Source organism: Budorcas taxicolor, chromosome 5 (genome assembly GCF_023091745.1).
Source record: "Budorcas taxicolor isolate Tak-1 chromosome 5, Takin1.1, whole genome shotgun sequence".
NCBI lineage: Eukaryota > Metazoa > Chordata > Mammalia > Artiodactyla > Bovidae > Budorcas > Budorcas taxicolor.
Window position 1 is genome coordinate 150,386,653 of NC_068914.1, and position 19,141 is coordinate 150,405,793.

The 19,141-nt window shown below is 43.4% G+C and overlaps 1 protein-coding gene across 3 annotated transcripts in view; it reads right to left on the bottom strand.

Moving 5' to 3' along the window:
* TULP3 (TUB like protein 3) overlaps window positions 1–19,141 on the bottom strand; it is a 30,213-nt gene that overhangs the window by 7,523 nt on the left and 3,549 nt on the right. For 2 of the 3 annotated variants that reach the window (XR_008199354.1, XM_052639944.1), the window contains exons 2-5: window positions 10,576–10,627; window positions 3,948–4,182; window positions 3,070–3,243; window positions 306–439 (exon numbers count right to left, since the gene is read on the bottom strand). Coding sequence is in view for 2 of the 3 variants with exons in the window: in XM_052639944.1 (XP_052495904.1) it covers window positions 306–439; window positions 3,070–3,243; window positions 3,948–4,182; window positions 10,576–10,627 (595 nt within the window). In the remaining variant the exon portion in view is untranslated. The remainder of the gene's footprint in view (window positions 1–305; window positions 440–3,069; window positions 3,244–3,947; window positions 4,183–10,575; window positions 10,628–19,141) is intronic. The other variant, XM_052639945.1, reaches the window with a different exon arrangement.

The window sequence follows — 19,141 nt, forward strand, 5'->3', positions numbered from 1 at the left end:
CTTAAAGGACAAATTAACTTACTGATTTACCCATATGTCTTCCGTCTTCTGACAAAATAAGGAAAAACTCTGAGAAGTTAAGTAAGTATGTGACCACTGGGATTAATGAAGGAGAGAAGTACAAAAATGGGATACAGCTTTACAAAAGCTGGCTGAAGACACAGGAAATAGAATCGTGGGCTCTAAATATAATTCCAGCTTAAATCCTGGAAGCAGCCCTCATCCAGTGATGGCACTTAAACAGGAAGACGTGTCCAGGAAGCAGCGAAATCAGCCCCAGAGGAAGAAGGTTCAGGACTACACACCGGGGCTGGCTTCTGGCTGGATGCAGAACTGGGCCTCTCTGCCTCTGAACACGGCGACTGAGACCTTAGTTGGTTCCCTTCTCCTTCTTCCCCATCAGTCTCCTCCTCGTCAAAGTTCAAACTCCCTGAGATCCCTGGCAGAAAGGGAGAAACTGTTTTTAAAAAAGGCCAGAAAATCTTTGAGCCAAATATAACTTTAACTCCCTTGCTTAAAACATTCCAGCTGTTCTGACTTAACACACGGCTCTTTTATGCACATTCTGACAACTCTTTCTTCATATTCTCACCTACTCCATCCCTCGTTTTCCCTGCCCACTTCTGCCACCCTAATTTGAGCCTCTTTAAAACATTCTATGAGAGAAAATATCTGCAAATCATACATCTGATAAGGAGTAATATCCAGAATATTTAACTCAACAGCAATAAAACAAACCCAATTCAAAAATGGATCAAGGACTTGAGTAGACATTTCTCCAAAGAAGATACGTAAGTGGCCAATAAGCATGAGAAGATTCTCAACATCACTAGCCATTAAGGAAATGCAAATTAAAATCACAATGCGATACCACTTGACAAGCACTGGGATGACTACTATAAAAAAAACATACCAGGCTTCCCTGGTGGCTTAGTGGTAAAGAATTCGCCTGCCAATGCAGGAGACACGGGTTCTACCCCTGATCCAGGAAGATCCCCCATGCCGCAGGGCAGCTAAACCCGTGTGCCACAACTACTAAGCCCGTAGCCTACAGCCCGGGAGCTGCAACTACTGAAGCCCGCCACCTAGAGCCCGCGGCCCGCAACAAGAGAAGTCGCTGCACTGAGAAGCCCCAAAACCACAACTAGAGACTAGCCCCAGCTTGCTGCAACTAGAGAAAAGCCTGGGCAGCAACAAAGACCCAAAGCAGCCAAAATAAATAAGTAAAATAATAAATTTTAAAAAACAACAACAAAAACCCAAAACCAGAAAATAAGTGCTGGTGAGGATGTGGAGAAACTGGAACCCTCATGCACTGCTGGTGGTGATGCGAAATTATGCGGCCACAGCAGAAAGCAACATTGTGGTTCCTAAACTAGACATACAGAACTGCCCCAGAGTCCACCAATCCCACCTCTGGGTATGTTCCCAAAAGGAGGAAGAGAGACACAGACAGGCACGTGAACAACCGATGTGCAGAGCCGTGTTCTTCCCAATTTTCAGATGGTGGAAACAGCCCAAATATCCAGCAACTGATGAATTAACAAACCGTGGCACATACGCAAATGGAACGCTATTCAGCCTTAAGAAGGAATGAAATCCTGACGCCTGCTGCAACATGAACGCATCTTGAAGACACGATGCTAAGTGAAAGCAAGTCAGACACAAAAGGCGGAAGCCCCTGTGATTCTTCGTGCGCTGTGAGGGGAGAGGAGGAGCTGGGGAGGCAGAGTTCACCGGGGACAGAGGCTCAGTCTGTGAAGGTAACAAAGGCCTGGAGATGACAGTGGGGAGGCCCAGGAGGAGCAGTTCTGCCCAAGACAAAGAAGCAGAGCTCCGCTTGAAATCCAACCCTCTTTCTCTTTGGTCTCTGGGGTGAGGCTGCCCCTCATACAATAGCTGGCACAGCCCCCAAATCGTAACTGGCAAGGAGACCGAGCAACAGGCAGTCCTACCCATCTCGGAGGAGGGACCACCATGAGCTCTTTTCACACAGTTCACAAATAAATGGTATCAAGTTTTTCTCAAGGACACCCAAAGATAAGACTAAGGCCAGGAAAACATACATCCATATGAAAATGTACGCACAACTATTTACAGCAGCGCTATTCCTAACAGCCAGAGTGGAGCCACCGCAACTGTCCATCAGCCGATGACAAAAAGAACAAAAGATGGCTTATCTGTACAATGGAGCGTCACTTGACTATAGACAGGAATGAAGCACTGACAGGCCAGAACGTGGATGAACTCTGAAAAACTGATGCTAAGTGACAGTCAGGCACAGAGGGCCACTCTGAAAAACTGACGCTAAGTGACAGCCAGGCACAGAGGGCCACACGGCGTGTGACTGCTGACATGACATCCCAGAATCAGCAGGTCCACAGAGAGAGGGAGACCAGTGGCTGCCTACGGATGGGGTGCTGAGAATGCAGGAAATGAAGGGGGACAGCTAACAGGCACGAAGTCCTGTGGGGTCAGACAACGTTACAAAACGGAGAGCGCTGATGGCTGCAGGCTTCTGAGTGACACATTAAAGGGCCAATCAACCGTTGGCTTTAAGTGGGTGAACTGTGTGTTACGTGAATTATATCTCAATAAAACTACCATTTAAAACATTTGTTGGTTTGTGACGGACATTTCTTTCTTTTTTCTTCCCTAAAATGTTAACTTTTGGGGGTGGGTAGCAAAAAGGCACAGAACTCTTGGGACCTCACTCTCGTACGGGTATCTTCATTTCTACTGCGCTTTCTTCTTTTTTGTAGAAGTACCGTTGACTTACAACGTTAGTACTATGTTTTCAAATGCCATCTTATACTAAAAACTCAGTTTATGTGAACATGTACCTTAAGACAAAGATCAAGGATTTCTCCCAAACTTGTAAGACAAGCAAACGAACCTCCTCCACTTGAGGAACATTATCTTCCAAACTGACACTTCCTGAATCTTGGTCTAGAGAGCACCTGCCTCCTCCACTTCATTCTTCACAGCATGGAGTAACTCTTGTCCAGCCCACACCTGACATCACCCCAGCTCAACCAGCTCACGGCCTCAAAGCCGGGACCCCCTCACCGTGCTTTCGGAGAACCTCCTGCAGGTCCGGCTTGGAGGCGGGGTCCTGTGCACTCTCCCCATCTGCGCTCCCTTCAGTGTCCTCAGTGGCAGAGGAGCCTACCGTGAGAACGTGAAGTCTGGTGTCCACATCCTGAGCATCCGGCTTCAGGAAGGCAGCAGGACCATCAATGCCTAGGAGCCCAACAAAAAGAAACAGAAGCCGGTATTATCCGCTCTGTGGCCAGGTGGTTTTGGTGCGTGTTATCCGAATGAACACCCACCAAACGGGTTCACTTCTCCAGCCTTAACCTCCACGAGGACATCTGTTAACACAGGGAGCCACTCCATTAACTGTGTTCATTTTATCAAGCTGCCCTGACTAGAGGCTAAAGTATGAATAAAACGCACCTGATGCTGTGTTTCAGAAACTTAAAAAAGAGACAGAAAGCAAAGCAGGTCCTCTGGACTCGAGGCCTGGTCCAGGCAGGCGGCCAAGGGCTAGCTTTGGCCATGTTTAACCCTGCTCTTTCTCGTCCCTGCTGCTGTTGCTGCTGTCCCCCGAGTCCGGCTACTGGAGGAATGGTTGCCTCTCTCTGCTCCTGGCTTTACGGTTCACTCTGCTGGGAGACAACAACCAAGCCTGCCAGCTCCTCAAATGGGCTGTTCTGGGGGCTTCCCTGGTGGTCCAGTGGTTAAGACTCATCACTTCAATGGGAAACTAAGATCCCACACTCATTCATTTTGCAGATAAAACAACTGTTCCAGCATGGCTGTGAACTTTCAGGTATCCTCCGCAGATTGGACCACTGTGTTTATTCCAACTCAAAAGCCTAACCGTGATTATAAAGATTATGAAGGGACCTGGTAACGATGCTAATAGCATCCCTCTGGCCCACCTGAAAAGGCTCTGCCTTCCCCCAGGTCTGTGAGAGCCCTGTGGCAGCGGGAAGGGACGCTGCCTGAGCACACACCCTGCAGGACGACGCCGCCGTGCGGGGCCTGGGGTTCCACCAGCAGAGCGTGCTCCTCGCAGCCCCTCGGCCTTGCCCGCCGCGGCCGGGCCTCCAGGTTCGGCTGCACCATGAGCGGCTCCAGGCGCTTCTTCCTCTGCTTCTTCTCCAGCAGCGCTCTCTGGGGAGGATTGAGAGGGGACAGCCAAGGGGTCGACCACCAGGTCTGGCTACTTCAGTATATACAGTCTTTCACAGATCCTTACAGAGCCTCTGGAACTTACATTTTCCCATTTAAGAAGTGGGAAAAACTGAGGCACAGAGAGGGGGGTAAGGATCCATTTACTTCATTTAATAAATACTAAACACCTATAAAAAGCCATCTAAAGTGATACAAATGCATTTCTAGCCAAGCTAAGACCATAATTCAAGTATATTAAAAATATATAGTAATTAACATATTATTATCAAATCACAATCACAAGTTTATATAAATACATATGAGTGGGAAAAAGATGAAGGAACACGGTGACGGTGATTTGTCTAGCAAGTAGAATATGGATGATTATTTTTCCTTTTCCTAGTTTTCTAAATTTTCCTACTGTTTTAACTGGAAGGAAAAAAGAAAACTTATTATCCTTTAGATGTGAAGAAAAGGGGCCCATCCACCACTGTTGGTGGAAATGTAGACTCTTACAGCTGCTATGGAGAACAGTATGGAAGGTCCTTAAAAACTAAAAACAGAACTACCATATGATCCAGCAATCCCACTCCTAGGCATACGTCCAAAGAGTATATGCCCTTGAAAGGATACATGTACCCCAACGTTCACTGCAGCATTCTTTACAATAGCTAAGACACGGAAGCAACCTAAATGTCCATGGACAGAGGAATAGAAAAAGATGTGGTACATATATATATAATGGTATATTATTACTCAGCCATTGAAAAGAAAGAAATAATGCCATCTGAAGCAACATGGATGGACCTGGACATTATCATGCTGAACGAAGTCAGTCAGACAGAGAAGACAAGTATCTTGTGATATTGCTTATATGCAGAATCTAAAAAAAAAAAAAAAATGATACAAATGAACTTATTTACAAAACAAAAAGACACACAGATTTAGAGAAGGAACTTATGGTTGCCAGGGGGAAGGCACAGTTAGGTAGTTTGGCTGGACATGTACACCCTGCTACATTTAAAATAGATAACCAACAAGGACCTTCTGTACCACACAGGGATATCTGCTCAATATTCTGTAATAATCTAAATGGGAAAAGAATTTGAAAAAGAACAAATACATGTATATACCACTGAGCTGACTGCTGCCACCTTGAAGCACAGGCTGCCTGAAGACCACTGGCTCGTGCTCCATTCTGGGTGCACATGAGAAGGCTGGATCCCTCCTATGTGGGGGCCTGAGAGGCAATGGACTTGGTGAGAGGCCCCACAGAGGCACCATGGACACCAAGGGCCTGGTAGAGGCTCTGGAAGCCACACAGCCCCAGGAACGTCTCCCTGGACACAGGTGAACTAGGTTCCACCTTTGAAGTAATTTACTGCCTTCCAAGTCCTCTTACACAGAAGAACTACACAAAAGAGATCTTAATGACCCAGATAACCACGATGGTGTGATCACTCACCTACAGCCAGACATCCTAGAGTATGAAGTCAAGTGGGCCTTAGGAGCCATCAACATAAAGCTAGTGGAGGTGATGGAATTCCAGCTGAGGTATCCTAAAAGATAATGCTGTGGAAGTGCTGCACGCAATATGTCAGCAAATTTGGAAAACTCAGCAGTGGCCACAGGATTGGGAAAGGTCAGTTTTCATTCCAATCCCAAAGAAAGGCAATGCCAAAGAATGTTCAAACTACTGCACAACTGCACTCATCTTACATGCTAGCAAAGTAATGCTCAAAATTCTCCAAGCTAGGCTTCAACAGTACATGAACCTAGAACTTCTAGATGTTCAAGCTGGATTTAGAAAAGGCAGAAGAACCAGAGATGAAATTGCCAACATCCACTGGAATGGCTGAATTTAACTCAGATGACCATTATATCTACTACTGCAGGCAGGAATCCCTTAGAAGTAACGGAGTAGCCATCGTAGTCAACAAAAGAATCTGAAATGCAGTACTTGGATGCAATCTCAAAAACGACAGAATGATCTCTTCATTTCCAAGGCAAACCATTCAGTATTATGGTAATCCAAGTCTATGCCCTGACCAGTAACGCTGAAGAAGCTGAATGGTTCTATTAAGACTACAAGACCTTTTAAAATTAACACCCAAAAAAGATGCCCTTTTCATTATAGGGGACTGGAATGCAAAAGTAAGAAGTCAAGAAACACCTGGAGTAACAGGCAAATTTGGCCTTGGAGTACAGAATAAAACAGGGCAAAGGAGAATAGAGTTTTCCCAAGAGAACGCACTGGTCATACCAAACACCCTCTTCCAACAACACAAGAGAAGACTCTACACGTGGACATCACCAGATGGTCAACACCAAAATCAGATTGATTATATTCTTTGTAGCCAAAGATGGAGAAGCTCTACACAGTCAGCAAAAACCAGACCAGGAGCTGACTGTGGCTCAGATCATGAACCCCTTATTGCCAAATTCAGATTTAAACTGAAGAAAGTAGGGAAAACCACTAGACCATTCAGGTATGACCTAAATCAAATCCCTTATGATTATACAGTGGAAGTGAGAAATAGATTTAAGGCACTACATCTGATAGATAGAGTGCCTGATGAACTATGGACAGAGGTTCGTGACATTGTACAGCAGACAGGGAACAAAACCATCCCTAAGAAAAAGAAATGCTAAAAAGCAAAATGGCTGTCTGAGGAGACCTTACAAATAGCTGTGAAAAGAACAGAAGCAAAAAGCAATGGAGAAAAGGAAAGATATACCCATTTGAATGCAGAGTTCCAAAGAATTGCAAGGAGAGATAAGAAAGCCTTCCTCAGTGATCACTGCAAAGAAATAGAGGAAAACAACAGAATGGGAAAGACTAGAGATCTCTTTAAGAAAATCACAGATACCAAGGGAAAATTTCATACAAAGATGAGCTCAATAAAGGACAAAAATGGTAGGGTCAACAGAAGCAAAAGATATTCAAGAATACACAGAAGAACTGTACAAAAAAGATCTTCATGACCCGGATAATCACGATGGTGTGATCACTCATTTAGAGCCAGACATCCTGGAATGTGAAGTCAAGTGGGCCTTAGGAAACATCACTATGAACAAAGCTAGTGGAAGTGATGGAATTCCAGTTGAGCTATTTCAAATCCTGAAAGATAATGCTGTGAAAGTGCTGCACTCAGCATGCTAGCAAATTTGGAAAACTCAGCAGTGGCCACAGGACTGGAAAAGGTCAGTTTTCATTCCAATCCCAAAGAAAGGCAATGCCAAAGAATGCTCAAACTACCACACAATTGCACTCATCTCACACGCTAGTAAAGTAATGCTCAAAATTCTCCAAGCCAGGCTTCAGCAATACGTGAACCGTGAACTTCCACATGTTCAAGCTGGTTTTAGAAAAGGCAGAGGAACCAGAGATCAAATTGCCAACATCTGCTGGATCATCAAAAAAGCAAGAGAGTTCCAGAAAAACATCTATTTCTGCTTTATTGACTATGCCAAAGCCTTTGACTGTGTGGGTCACAATAAACTGTGGAAAATTCTGAAAGAGATGGGAATACCAGACCACCTGACCTGCCTCTTGAGAAATCTGTATGCAGGTCAGGAAGCAACAGTTAGAACTGGACATGGAACAACAGACTGGTTCCAAATCGGGAAAGGAGTACGTCAAGGCTGTATATTGTCTCCCTGCTTATCTAACTTTTATGCAGAGTACATCATGAGAAACGCTGGGCTGGAGGAAACATAAGCTGGAATCAAGATTGCTGGGAGAAATATCAATAACCTTAGATATGTAGATGATACCACCCTTATGGCAGAAAGTGAAGAAGAACTAAAAAGCCTCTTGATGAAAGTGAAAGAGGAGAGTGAAAAAGTTGGCTTAAAGCTCAACATTCAGAAAACGAAGATCATGGCATCTGGTCCCATCACTTCATGGGAAATAGATGGGAAAATAGTGGCTGACTTTTTTTTTTGCTCTAAAATCGCTCCAGATGGTGACTGCAGCCATGAAATTAAAAGATGCTTACTCCTTGGAAGGAAAGTTATGACCAACCTGACAGCATATTAAAAAGCAGAGACATTACTCTGGTCAAGGCTATCGTTTTTCCAAGCAGTCAAGTATGGATCTAAGAGTTGGACTATAAAGAAAGCTGAGCGCCAAAGAATTGATGCTTTTGAACTGTGGTGTTGGAGAAGACTCTTGAGAGTCCCTTGAACCGCAAGGAGGTCCAACCAGTCAATCCTAAAGGAGATCAGTCCTGAGTGTTCACTGTAAGGACTGATACTGAAGCTGAAACTCCAACACATTGGCCACCTGATGCGAAGAGCTGACTCATTTGAAAAGACCCTGATGCTGGGAAAGATTGAGGGCAGGAGGAGAAGGGGACAACAGAGGATGAGATGGTTGGATGGCATCACCGACTCAATGGACATGAGTCTGGGTAAACTCCGAGAGTTAGTGATGGATAGGGAGGCCTGGCGTGCTGCTGTCCATGGGGTCGCAAAGAGTCGGACATGACTGAGTGACTGAACTGAACTGACTGGATCATAGAAAAAGCAAGAAAATTCAAAAAAAAACATCTACTTCTGCTTCACTGACTTCACTAAAGCCTTTGACTGTGGATCACAACAAACTGGAAAATTCTGAAACAGACAGGAATACCAGACCACTTTACGCCTCCTGAGAAACCGGCATGCATGTCAAGAAGCAACAGTTGTAACTGGACATGGAACAATGGACTGGTTCCAAATTGTGAAAGGAGTACATCAGTGCTGTATATTTAACTTATATGCAGAGTACATCATGCGAAATGCTGAGCTGGATGAAGCACCAGCTGGAATCAAGATTGTCAGGAGAAGTATCAATAACCTCAGATATGCAGATGATACCACCCTTATGGCAGAAAGCAAATAGGAACTAAAGAGTCTTTTGACGAAAGTGAAAGATAAGAGTGAAAAACTTGGCTTAAAACTCAATGTTCAAAAAAACAAAAAACAAACAAACAAAAAAATGAAGATCATGGCATCCAGTCCCATCATTTCATGGCAAACAGAAGGGGAAACAACAGAAACAGCAACAAACTTTATTTTTTGGGGCTCCAAAATCACTGCTAACAGTGACTGCAACCATGAAATTAAAAGACGCTTGCTTCTTGGAAGAACAGTTATGACAAACCTAGGCAGCATATTGAAAAGCAAAGACACTACTTTGCCAGCAAAGGTCCATATAGTCAAGGCTATGGTTTTTCTAGTAGTCATACATGGGTGTGACAGTTAAACCATAAAGAAAGCTGAGAGCTGAAGAACTGATGCTTTTGAACTGTGGTGTTGGAGAAGACTCTTGAGAGTCCCTTGGACTGCAAGGAGATCCAACCAGTCCATCCTAAAGGAAATTAGTCCTGGAAATTCATTGGAAGGACTGATGCTGAAGCTGAAACTCCAATACTTTGGCCACCTGATGCGAAGAACTGACTCATTGGAAAAGACCTTGATGCTGGGAGAGAGGAAGGCAAGAGGAGAAAAGGATGACAGAGGATGAGATGGTTGGATGGCATCACTGACTCAATGGACATGAGTTTGAGCAAGCTCTGGGAGATGGTGAAGGACAGGGAAGGCTGGCATGCTGCAGTCCATGGGGTGGCAAAGAGTCGGACATGCCTGAGCGACTGAACAACAAAAAGTCCCATTATGAGGTCCAAAAGCAACATAAAGGAGCAAGACAGCACTTGGAGGTATTTTTAGTCACCTGTCACTCCAGACACTGATGGCTAATGATCCTATGTTGGCAGACTGGATGGACCTAAAGAATTTCCTGAATTAGAAAACACTCCTATGAAAGTAACACATGTTGGATGTAAGATTCTAGGCTGACTAATCAGGACTCTCACAGTATGTGACAACACAGAATTGCATTTATCTCTTCCATCATGCCAATATTTAATGAAGGACTACAATGGGCCCAGCCCTACGCCAGGACCTTCTGATGGAAAGGTCATCATCAACAGACTTCATGGAGAAAATGAACGTAAGTCAAATCATTGCAAATAATAACGCATAACTGAAAAGTGGGACCAGTACTGTGAGAAAATATTCTGTAGGCAACAGAGGCTTTTAAGTATCACAGTACCATTTTCAGATTTGCATTTTAAGATTAAAAAAAAAATCTTGCAGTTACATGAAATTACAGTGCAGAGAGGTATTTGGGCAGCAGTTTCATATTACTACACAGAAATACAGTGCTAACATTTTTCTAATTCTTATGACAGATGCCAAGGAATCTTTAGTGACTATAAGTCCAAGGCCAGTTTTAACGCTGTTATCCTCAAAGCGCTTTGGCCTTGCTGCAGCCACAGTCAGGCCCATCGGCTTCCTGGTCAGGATAAGCTGTCCACATCTTTCAGAAGAGGAGCCTCTGCTCACCTGGTTATCCAGTTTCAGCTGCCTGAGCTTCATGGTCTCATCTTCAAAGGCACTGTTAAGAAAACATGAAAGCACTTAGAGAGAAAATCCTCTTAAAACCACATCAGTCTTGTCATTTCCGTGTAGCTAACTACTCCTTTGGGCCATCTGGAGCCAGTTAAGTCTACCTCAGGGAAGCACCGGCCTCCACGGGCTGCCCTCAATGACTGCAGGAGGACCGGCCACCCTCCATGCCACACGGTCCAGGGGACCTGAAGAGACTGGATACCCTCAGGGTGAGAAAAGGCAGAACACAGACCCCCGTGCACGCCAGGATTTTCTTTCTCTTTAAAATCATGTACTGAGTATTCAATATGTTCCAGACACAGTGTTAAGTACTTTAAATGTATTCTTTTATTTATTCCTCAAAGCAGTCCTATGAATTAAGTACTGTCATTTTTCACACTTTGAAGATAAAGGAAACAGACCTGGAGAGCCACGCCTAGGGTTAAATAACAGAAACAGACACTAATCCTGGTCTCTTTCCAGAGTCTAAGTTACATCTAAAATCAAATATATTCTACTTCTGTGTTTGGTTTTAATTTTTATTGGAACACAATTGATTTAAAATGTTGTGCTAGTTTCAGGCATACAGCAAAGTGATCAGTTAATACATATGCTTTTTTAAAATTCTTTTCCCATACAGATCTACTTTAATTTGGGGGATAGTTCTAAGAGATAGTTAGGTAGTATATAAAGCATCTTACTAAAATCACTGACTTCAAGATCTAGCAAGTCATGTAACTTCCTTTTCAATAGAAGAATAAAACACTAGTCATTACAAGAGACTACAAATGTGATGGACAAGATTTAATACTATTAGACAAATCTGTTTCACTGAAGGAAGTCAACAAAATGGAATCAAATTACTGTCTCAATTAAAAAATCAAACCCTTCTGTCTTTAAACTCTTTCTGAAAGTCTTTTCTATTTTTGACAATTTCCTAACTTAAGATTTTGTGACTCAGCATTCTTAGAAACGAAGTATAAAACAAGGCAGAAGTGGTTCTCAATTATTTCTATTGTTAAGTTTTCACTAGGAGCTTCTTGCCAAAAAAAAACCCAACTATAAATATGACGTCTTTATTTAAGAAGACATGTTCCACAGCTACAAAGGGAAGCAGGGCTTTTCCTGCACTTTGGGTAAATGCCCAAAAGCATCTCTCTATGGTTGAATGGCTAACTAGGACATTCCCACATTGTGGAAGGGTTTGTAAATTTTAATAATGCACAGCAACCTGGAATTTGTGCACCATCTTCAAGACTCCTCCTGCCCACTAACTGTAAGCCGATTTAATAACCCCTGAGATACAGACAAGGAGGTATGCTGATTCTCTGACAGTCCCCTCTATTTAAATTTCTATGTAACCTTTACATTTGGAGAAGGAAATGGCAGCCCACTCCAGTACTCTTGCCTGGAAAATCCCATGGATGGAAGAGCCTGGTAGGCTACGGTCTATGGGGTCACAAAGAGTCGGACATGACTGAGCGACTTCTCTCTTTCTTCTTAACCTTTCCATCTTATGTGAACAGCCAACTCATTGGAAAAGTCCCTGTTGCTGGGAAAGATTTCGGGCAGAAGAGGAGGACATCAGAGGACAAGATGGCTGGATGGCATCATGGATGCAATGAACATAAACTTGGGCAAATTTCAGGAGATGGTGAGGGCAGAAAGGCCTGGTGTGCTGCAGTCCAAGAGGCTGCAAAGAATCGGGCACTACAGGGAGACTGAACAACCACCACCACCTTTACATTTAAGAATAACAACAACACTAAGTGTTAAATCATCTCATTTTTTCCCTAGCTTAAAAGAGACACAAATAGACAAAATATGAGATATGACACACTCTTCACCTTGACTTTGTGGATCCCTATCCAGGTATGCTCCTGATTTCCTGTCTTTAATCCTCATCCACATATTTTTAAATCAAGCTTTATATAAACAGTGAGAGAATATTATTGGTATTCAGTGAAAATTAGTATACACTTGAAAAAGTCCTATATAAAACAATTAAGACAAAAAATAAACTCACTGTTACAGACTAGTATTTTCAACAACTACTGCTATGAAACTGCTTTTCCTCCACCTCACTGGTCCCTCTTCACTAAACCAGAATTGTGAGCATGGGGAAAAAAATCATTCTATCTCAGAACTTCCCTGGTTGTCCAGTGGTTAAGAATCTGCCTTGCAATGCAGGGGACAAAGGTTTGCTCCCCGATGGGGAACTAAGACCCCACATGCTTCAGAGCTACTGAGCCCAGGCACCACAACTAGAGAGTCCTTGAACTGCAACAAAAGGTCCCGTGTGCCACAGCTAAGACCTGACTCAGCCAAATAAACAAACAGGTATTTTTAAAATGCTCTAAAAATCATTTTATTCCCTATAAAATACTAAAACCTTTCCAATGATGCCAAATTCTGAAACACAACTAAAATCCTCAAACATTTCTCTTACGGGCCTCTAACAGTGACGAAAACAGGTGTGTCTTTAATGCCTTCTCTCAACACCACTAATTCCTTTCATCAAGCCTGGGCAAGATGGACAATTTAAATAAACAGTGTGGTATATTCAAAGCATTCTGACCTGAACAGAAGAGGCACTAAAAAGATGTTATAATTGTAACATTTAGATCCCTTCTGTACTTCAAAAGCTACACTTTCTCTGAGCTCTAGTTTTAAATTATAACAGCAGAAATAATCAAGATTTTTATACACTTATAATAACTCTGAACTAGGATTTCTGGTCAAACTGTATTATGATCTTACTAAACTTGCATTCGTTGCTTTAATATTCTCTTTTCTTCATTTCAAACCAAGTTGTTGAATAGCAAGCCTAAACAAGCCTGGTTAGTAAATCTACACAAAACAAAACGAAGTTCTACAGAACAGAGAGAGAATCATTAACTCAGAGGGAAAGTTAACACTAGAGAAATGTTAACTCAGAGGGAGCTATCTGTTCAAGGTCAGAAAGTGGATGAGTGGACGAGCTAGAGTTCAGCCTCAGCCCCACAGGACCTGCCTCAGCGTGCAGACTGCACCTACCCCACAAATACGCAAATGGTCAGCAGAGAGTCTGGGATTTCATTATTACGGCATTTCAACAAGTCTGCCAAGAATCTTTTCAGTCAGAATGTCAGTTCATGGGTATTTTTAGGCAGCAGAATTTCCAAGCCAGTGAATGGATTTTGAAGATGCCCATGGGAGCAGCTGATCATAGGTTATAAATACTATTGGAAAAGGGTCATCAGATTTCATTGTGTCTGAACTGATCACGGTGTCAAGTACTTGGGCTGACAGCTATTAATAAAGCATTTTTCTCTAAGTCAACTGACAAGTACATTCACCTAGTCCAAATCCCAAATGTCAATACTGGAGGCTGTATTTTCACACACAGTGAGACCCAAGAGTATATCTGGCTGGAACAAAACATTGCTTCTGGGAGAAGGCACAAAGATCAAATTAGAACGGCCACAAAAGACTCCACAGAAACCTACCCTGCCTCGTGCGGGGGAACTGTTAATATTCCGGGCTCAGCGGTCTGTTACTTGAGTGACTGCCACAATCTGGGACTAACTTAATTGAAGAGAGGGAACGAAAACCCATTTCCTAAGAGGCCCATTTAGAAGAGACAATCAGAGAGAAGGGAGAACTGCCTGGGGAGAGAGAGGCAGTGAGAAGGGAAACTTGGCAGCTGATGAGATGATTCATTTGGCCCCAGAGAACACAGTGAGGAAAACTGCTCCAGACGAAGAAGCCCTCTCCCTCATTCAGCATGTCCCACACAACAAAGGCTTTAAAAAGCGTTCTTTTTAGTGAGCCCAACAGAAAGGTTATTTAGAACGAATGACTTGATGCAAAAGTTAAACTATCCATTTATTCCTCACAGATTTCAAAAAGGACACAACTGAGAATCCAAGTTCACATCACCTCCTGCTGGGCTGTCCTTTTCTCAGGAGTTTCAGTTTCTCTCTGGTAATGTCACTTCCCTTCTCTCTCGTGTGAAGATCAGAGTACATTCTTCTGGACATCCCTGGTGGTCCAGCGGTTAAGAATCCACCTGTCACTGCAGGGGACAAAGATTCGACCCCCGGTCTGGGAAGATTGCACGCGGGGCAACTACTGAACCTGCACTCCGGAGCCCAGGCTCCACAATGAGAAGCCATGGCAACGGCAAACACGCACCGCAACTGGAGAGGGGACCCCGCTCGCGGCAACTAGAGAAAGCCCCTAAGCAGCCAGGAAGACGCAGCACAGCCAAAACCCAAAGTGGCAAAGAGAAAGTACGTTCTTTTGCCTTAGGACAACAAGTAAATATTTCCACTCCCGTTCCACTGGATGAAATTAGTACTCACTAGTACTTTGCTATGGAGAAGGCAATGGCACCCCACTCCAGTACCCTTGCCTGGAAAATCCCATGGACGGAGGAGCCTGGTGGGCTGCAGTCCATGGTGTCGCACAGAGTCGGACACGACTGAGCGACTTCACTTTCACTTTTCACTTTCATGCATTGGAGAAAGAAATGGCAACCCACTCCAGTGTTCTTGCCTGGAGAATTCCAGGGACAGGGGAGCCTGGTGGGCTGCCGTCTATGGGGTCACACAGAGCGGACACGACTGAAGCCACTTAGCAGCAGCAGCAGTACTTTGCTAAGATGTCTGATTTCTTCAACCTTGCTCTAAAAATAATCCGAATGTAATCAGTAGCAGCTGTTACCAGTTATGTGCATAAATGGCATCCAGAAATATCTGGAATGGATATCTTAATAGTAAGGGAGAAAAAGAAGAGAAGAGATTAGAAGTCAAAAGCCCAGTTTTACGTCTAGACTTCACTTCTGACCACCTCATTTACCTGTCACACAACTTGGCTGTATCACACCTTTTCTGAGTCTTAATCTCCCCACCTATAACATGAAGACAGTGTCAGAAGCCCTGATTTCTGTAGAGCTCTGAAGCTCAGAAGACATCACATATGTGAAAGCTCTCTGTACTCTGCAAGGATATGCAAATGTAAACCATCATCATGATTCCTTTATCTCGACAGATCTTCCCTCTCCTAAAGCACAGCTTATCAGCCTTCTTCAGTCAAAACACCTCCCTCTGCTTTGCCTCTGGCTTAAATAAGTACCAAATTGTCGTAACAAAATTACACTGAATTTCAATAGGAAAACAAATCAATCCTCTATAAACTTGCTTCATTCTAAAACTAAAAATCAGACGCAAACCATGAATTTATTCACTTTTTTTCCTAGCAAATCTAAGAACCAATGATTTATTTTTCAAGAAGCTTGTTTGAAAAATAATTTTCTTCCTACAAGCCTTATTTCTATACGTTAATTATCACACAGAAAAAAAGCTTGAAGCAACCATAGCTCATACTCTAAAAATATATCTTGCCCATGATCAAAGTAGGTATCAGTGTTTAGACTATCGTCAGTTCAGTCACTCACTCGTGTCCGACTCTTTGCAACCCCACGCATCACAGCACTCCAGGCCTCCCTGTCCATCACCAACTCCCGGTGTTCACCCAAACTCCTGTGCATGGAGTCGGTGCTCTGTCGTCCCCTTCTCCTCCTGGCCCCAATCCCTCCCAGCATCAGGGTCTTTTCCAATGAGTCAACTCTTCACATGAGGTGGCCAAAGTATTGGAGTTTCAGCCTCAGCATCAGTCCTTCCAATGAACACCCAGGACTGGTCTCCTTTAGGATGGACTAGTTAGGTCTCCTTGTAATCCAAGGGACTCTCAAGAGTCTTCTCCAACACCACAGTTCAAAAGCATCAATTCTTCAGTGCTCAGCTTTCTTCACAGTTCAACACTCACATCCATACATGATCACAGGAAAAACCATAGCCTTGACTAGACGGACCTTTCTTGGCAAAGTAGTATCTCTGCTTTTTAATATGCTATCTATTGGTCATAACTTTCCTTCCAAGGAGTAAGCGTCTTTTAATTTCATGGCTGCAGTCACCATCTGCAGTGATTTGGGAGCCCCAAAAAATAAAGTCTGACACTGTTTCCACTGTTTCCCCATCTATTTCCCATGAAGTGATGGGACCAGATGCCATGATCTTCGTTTTCTGAATGTTAAGCTTTAAGCCAACTTTTTCACTCTCCTCTTTCACTTCCATCAAGAGGCTTTTTAGTTCCTCTTCACTTTCTGCCATAAGGGTAGTGTCATCTGCCCATCTGAGGTTATTGATATTTCTCCCAGCAATCCTGATTCCAGCTTGTGCTTCTTCCAGCCCAGCATTTCTCATGATGTACTCTGCATAGAAGTTAAATAAACAGGGTGACAATATACAGCCTTGACGTACTCCTTTTCCTATTTGGAACCAGTCTGTTCTTCCATGTCCAGTTCCAACTGTTGCTTCCTGACCTGCCATATAGGTTTCTCAAGAGGCAGGTCAGATGGTCTGGTATTCCCATCTCTTTCAGAATTTTCCAGTTTATTGTGATCCACACAGTCAAAGGCTTTGGCATAGTCAATAAAGCAGAAATAGATGTTTTTCTGGAACTTTCTAGGTTTTTCGATGATCCAGCAGATGTTGGCAATCTGACCTCTGGTTCCTCTGCCTTTTCTAAAACTAGCTTGAACATGTGGAAGTTCACGGTTCACGTATTGCTGAAGCCTGGCTTGGAGAATTTTGAGCATTATTTTACTAGCGTGTGAGATGAGTGCAATTGTGCAGTAATTTGAGCATTCTTTGGCATTGCCTTTCTTTGGGATTGGAATGAAAACTGACCTTTTCCAGTCCTGTGGCCACTGCTGAGTTTTCCAAATTTGCTGACATATTGAGTGCAGCACTTGGACAGCATCACCTTTCAGGATTTGAAACAGCTCAACTGGGATTCCATCACCTCCACTAGCCTTGTTCATAGTGATGCTTTCTAAGGCCCACTTGACTTCACATTCCAGGATGTCTGGCTCTAGGTCAATGATCACACCATCGTGATTATCTGGGTCGTGAAGATCTTTTTTGTACAGTTCTTCTGTGTATTCTTGCCATCTCTTAATATCTTCTGCTTCTGTTAGGTCCATACCATTTCTGTCCTTTATCGAGCCCATCTTTGCATGAAATGTTCCCTTCAATGAAACTAAGCAATGCCATGTGGGGCCACCCAAGACGGGCGGGTCATGGGGGAGAGGTCTGACAGAATATGGTCCACTGGAGAAGGGAATGGCAAACCACTTCAGTATTCTTGCCTTGAGAACCCCATGAACAGTAGGAAAAGGCAAAATGATAGGATACTGAAAGAGGAACTCCCCAGGTCGGGAGGTGCCCAATATGCTACAGGAGATCAGTGGAGAAATAACTCCAGAAAGAATGAAGGGAAGGAGCCAAAGCAGAAACAATACCCAGTTGTGGATGTGACTGTGATAGAAGCAAGGTCCAATGCTATAAAGAGCAATATTGCATAGGAACCTGGAATGTTAGGTCCATGAATCAAGGCAAATTGGAAGTGGTCAAATAGGAGATGGCAAGAGTGAACACAGACATTCTAGGAATCAGCAAACTAAAATGGACTGGAATGGGTGAATTTAAATCAGATGACCATTATATCTACTACTGTGAGCAGAAATCCCTTAGAAGAAATGGAGTAGCCGTCATGGTCAACAAAAGAGTCCGAAATGCAGTACTTGGATGCGATCTCAAAAACGACAGAATGATCTCTGTTTGTTTCCAAGGCAAACCATTCAATATCACAGTAATCCAAGTCTATGCCCCAACCAGTAACGCTGAAGAAGCTGAAGCTGAACGATTCTATGAAGACCTACAAGACCTTCTAGAACACACACCCAAAAAAGATGTCCTTTTCATTACAGGGGACTGGAATGCAAAAGTAAGAAGTCAAGAAACACCTGGCCTTGGAATACGGAATGAAGCAGGGCAAAGGCTAATAGAGTTTTGCCAAGAGAACGCACTGGTCATAGCAAACACCCTCTTCCAACAACACAAGAGAAGACTCTACACATGGACATCACCAGATGGTCAACACCTAAATCAGACTGATTATATTCTTTGCAGCCAAAGATGGAGAAGCTCTACACAGTCAGCAAAAACAAGACCGGGAGCTGACTGTGGCTCAGATCATGAACTCCTTATTGCCAAATTTAGACTTAAATTGAAGAAAGTAGGGAAAACCACTAGGCCATTCAGGTATGACCTAAATCAAATCCCTTATGACTATACGGTGGAAGTGAGAAATAGATTTAACGGACTAGATCTGATAGACAGAGTGCCTGATGAACTACGGATGGAGGTTCGTGACACTGTACAGGAGACAGGGATCAAAACCATCCCCATGGAAAAGAAATGCAAAAAAGCAAAATGGCTGTCTGAGGAGGCCTTACAAATAGCTGTGAAAAGAAGAGAAGTGAAAAGCAAAGGAGAAAAGTAAAGATATTCCCATTTGAATGCAGAGTTTCAAAGAATAACAAGGAGAGATAAAAAAGCCTTCCTCAGCAATCAATGCAAAGAAATAGAGGAAAACAACAGGATAGGAAAGACTAGAAATTTTTCAAGAAAAT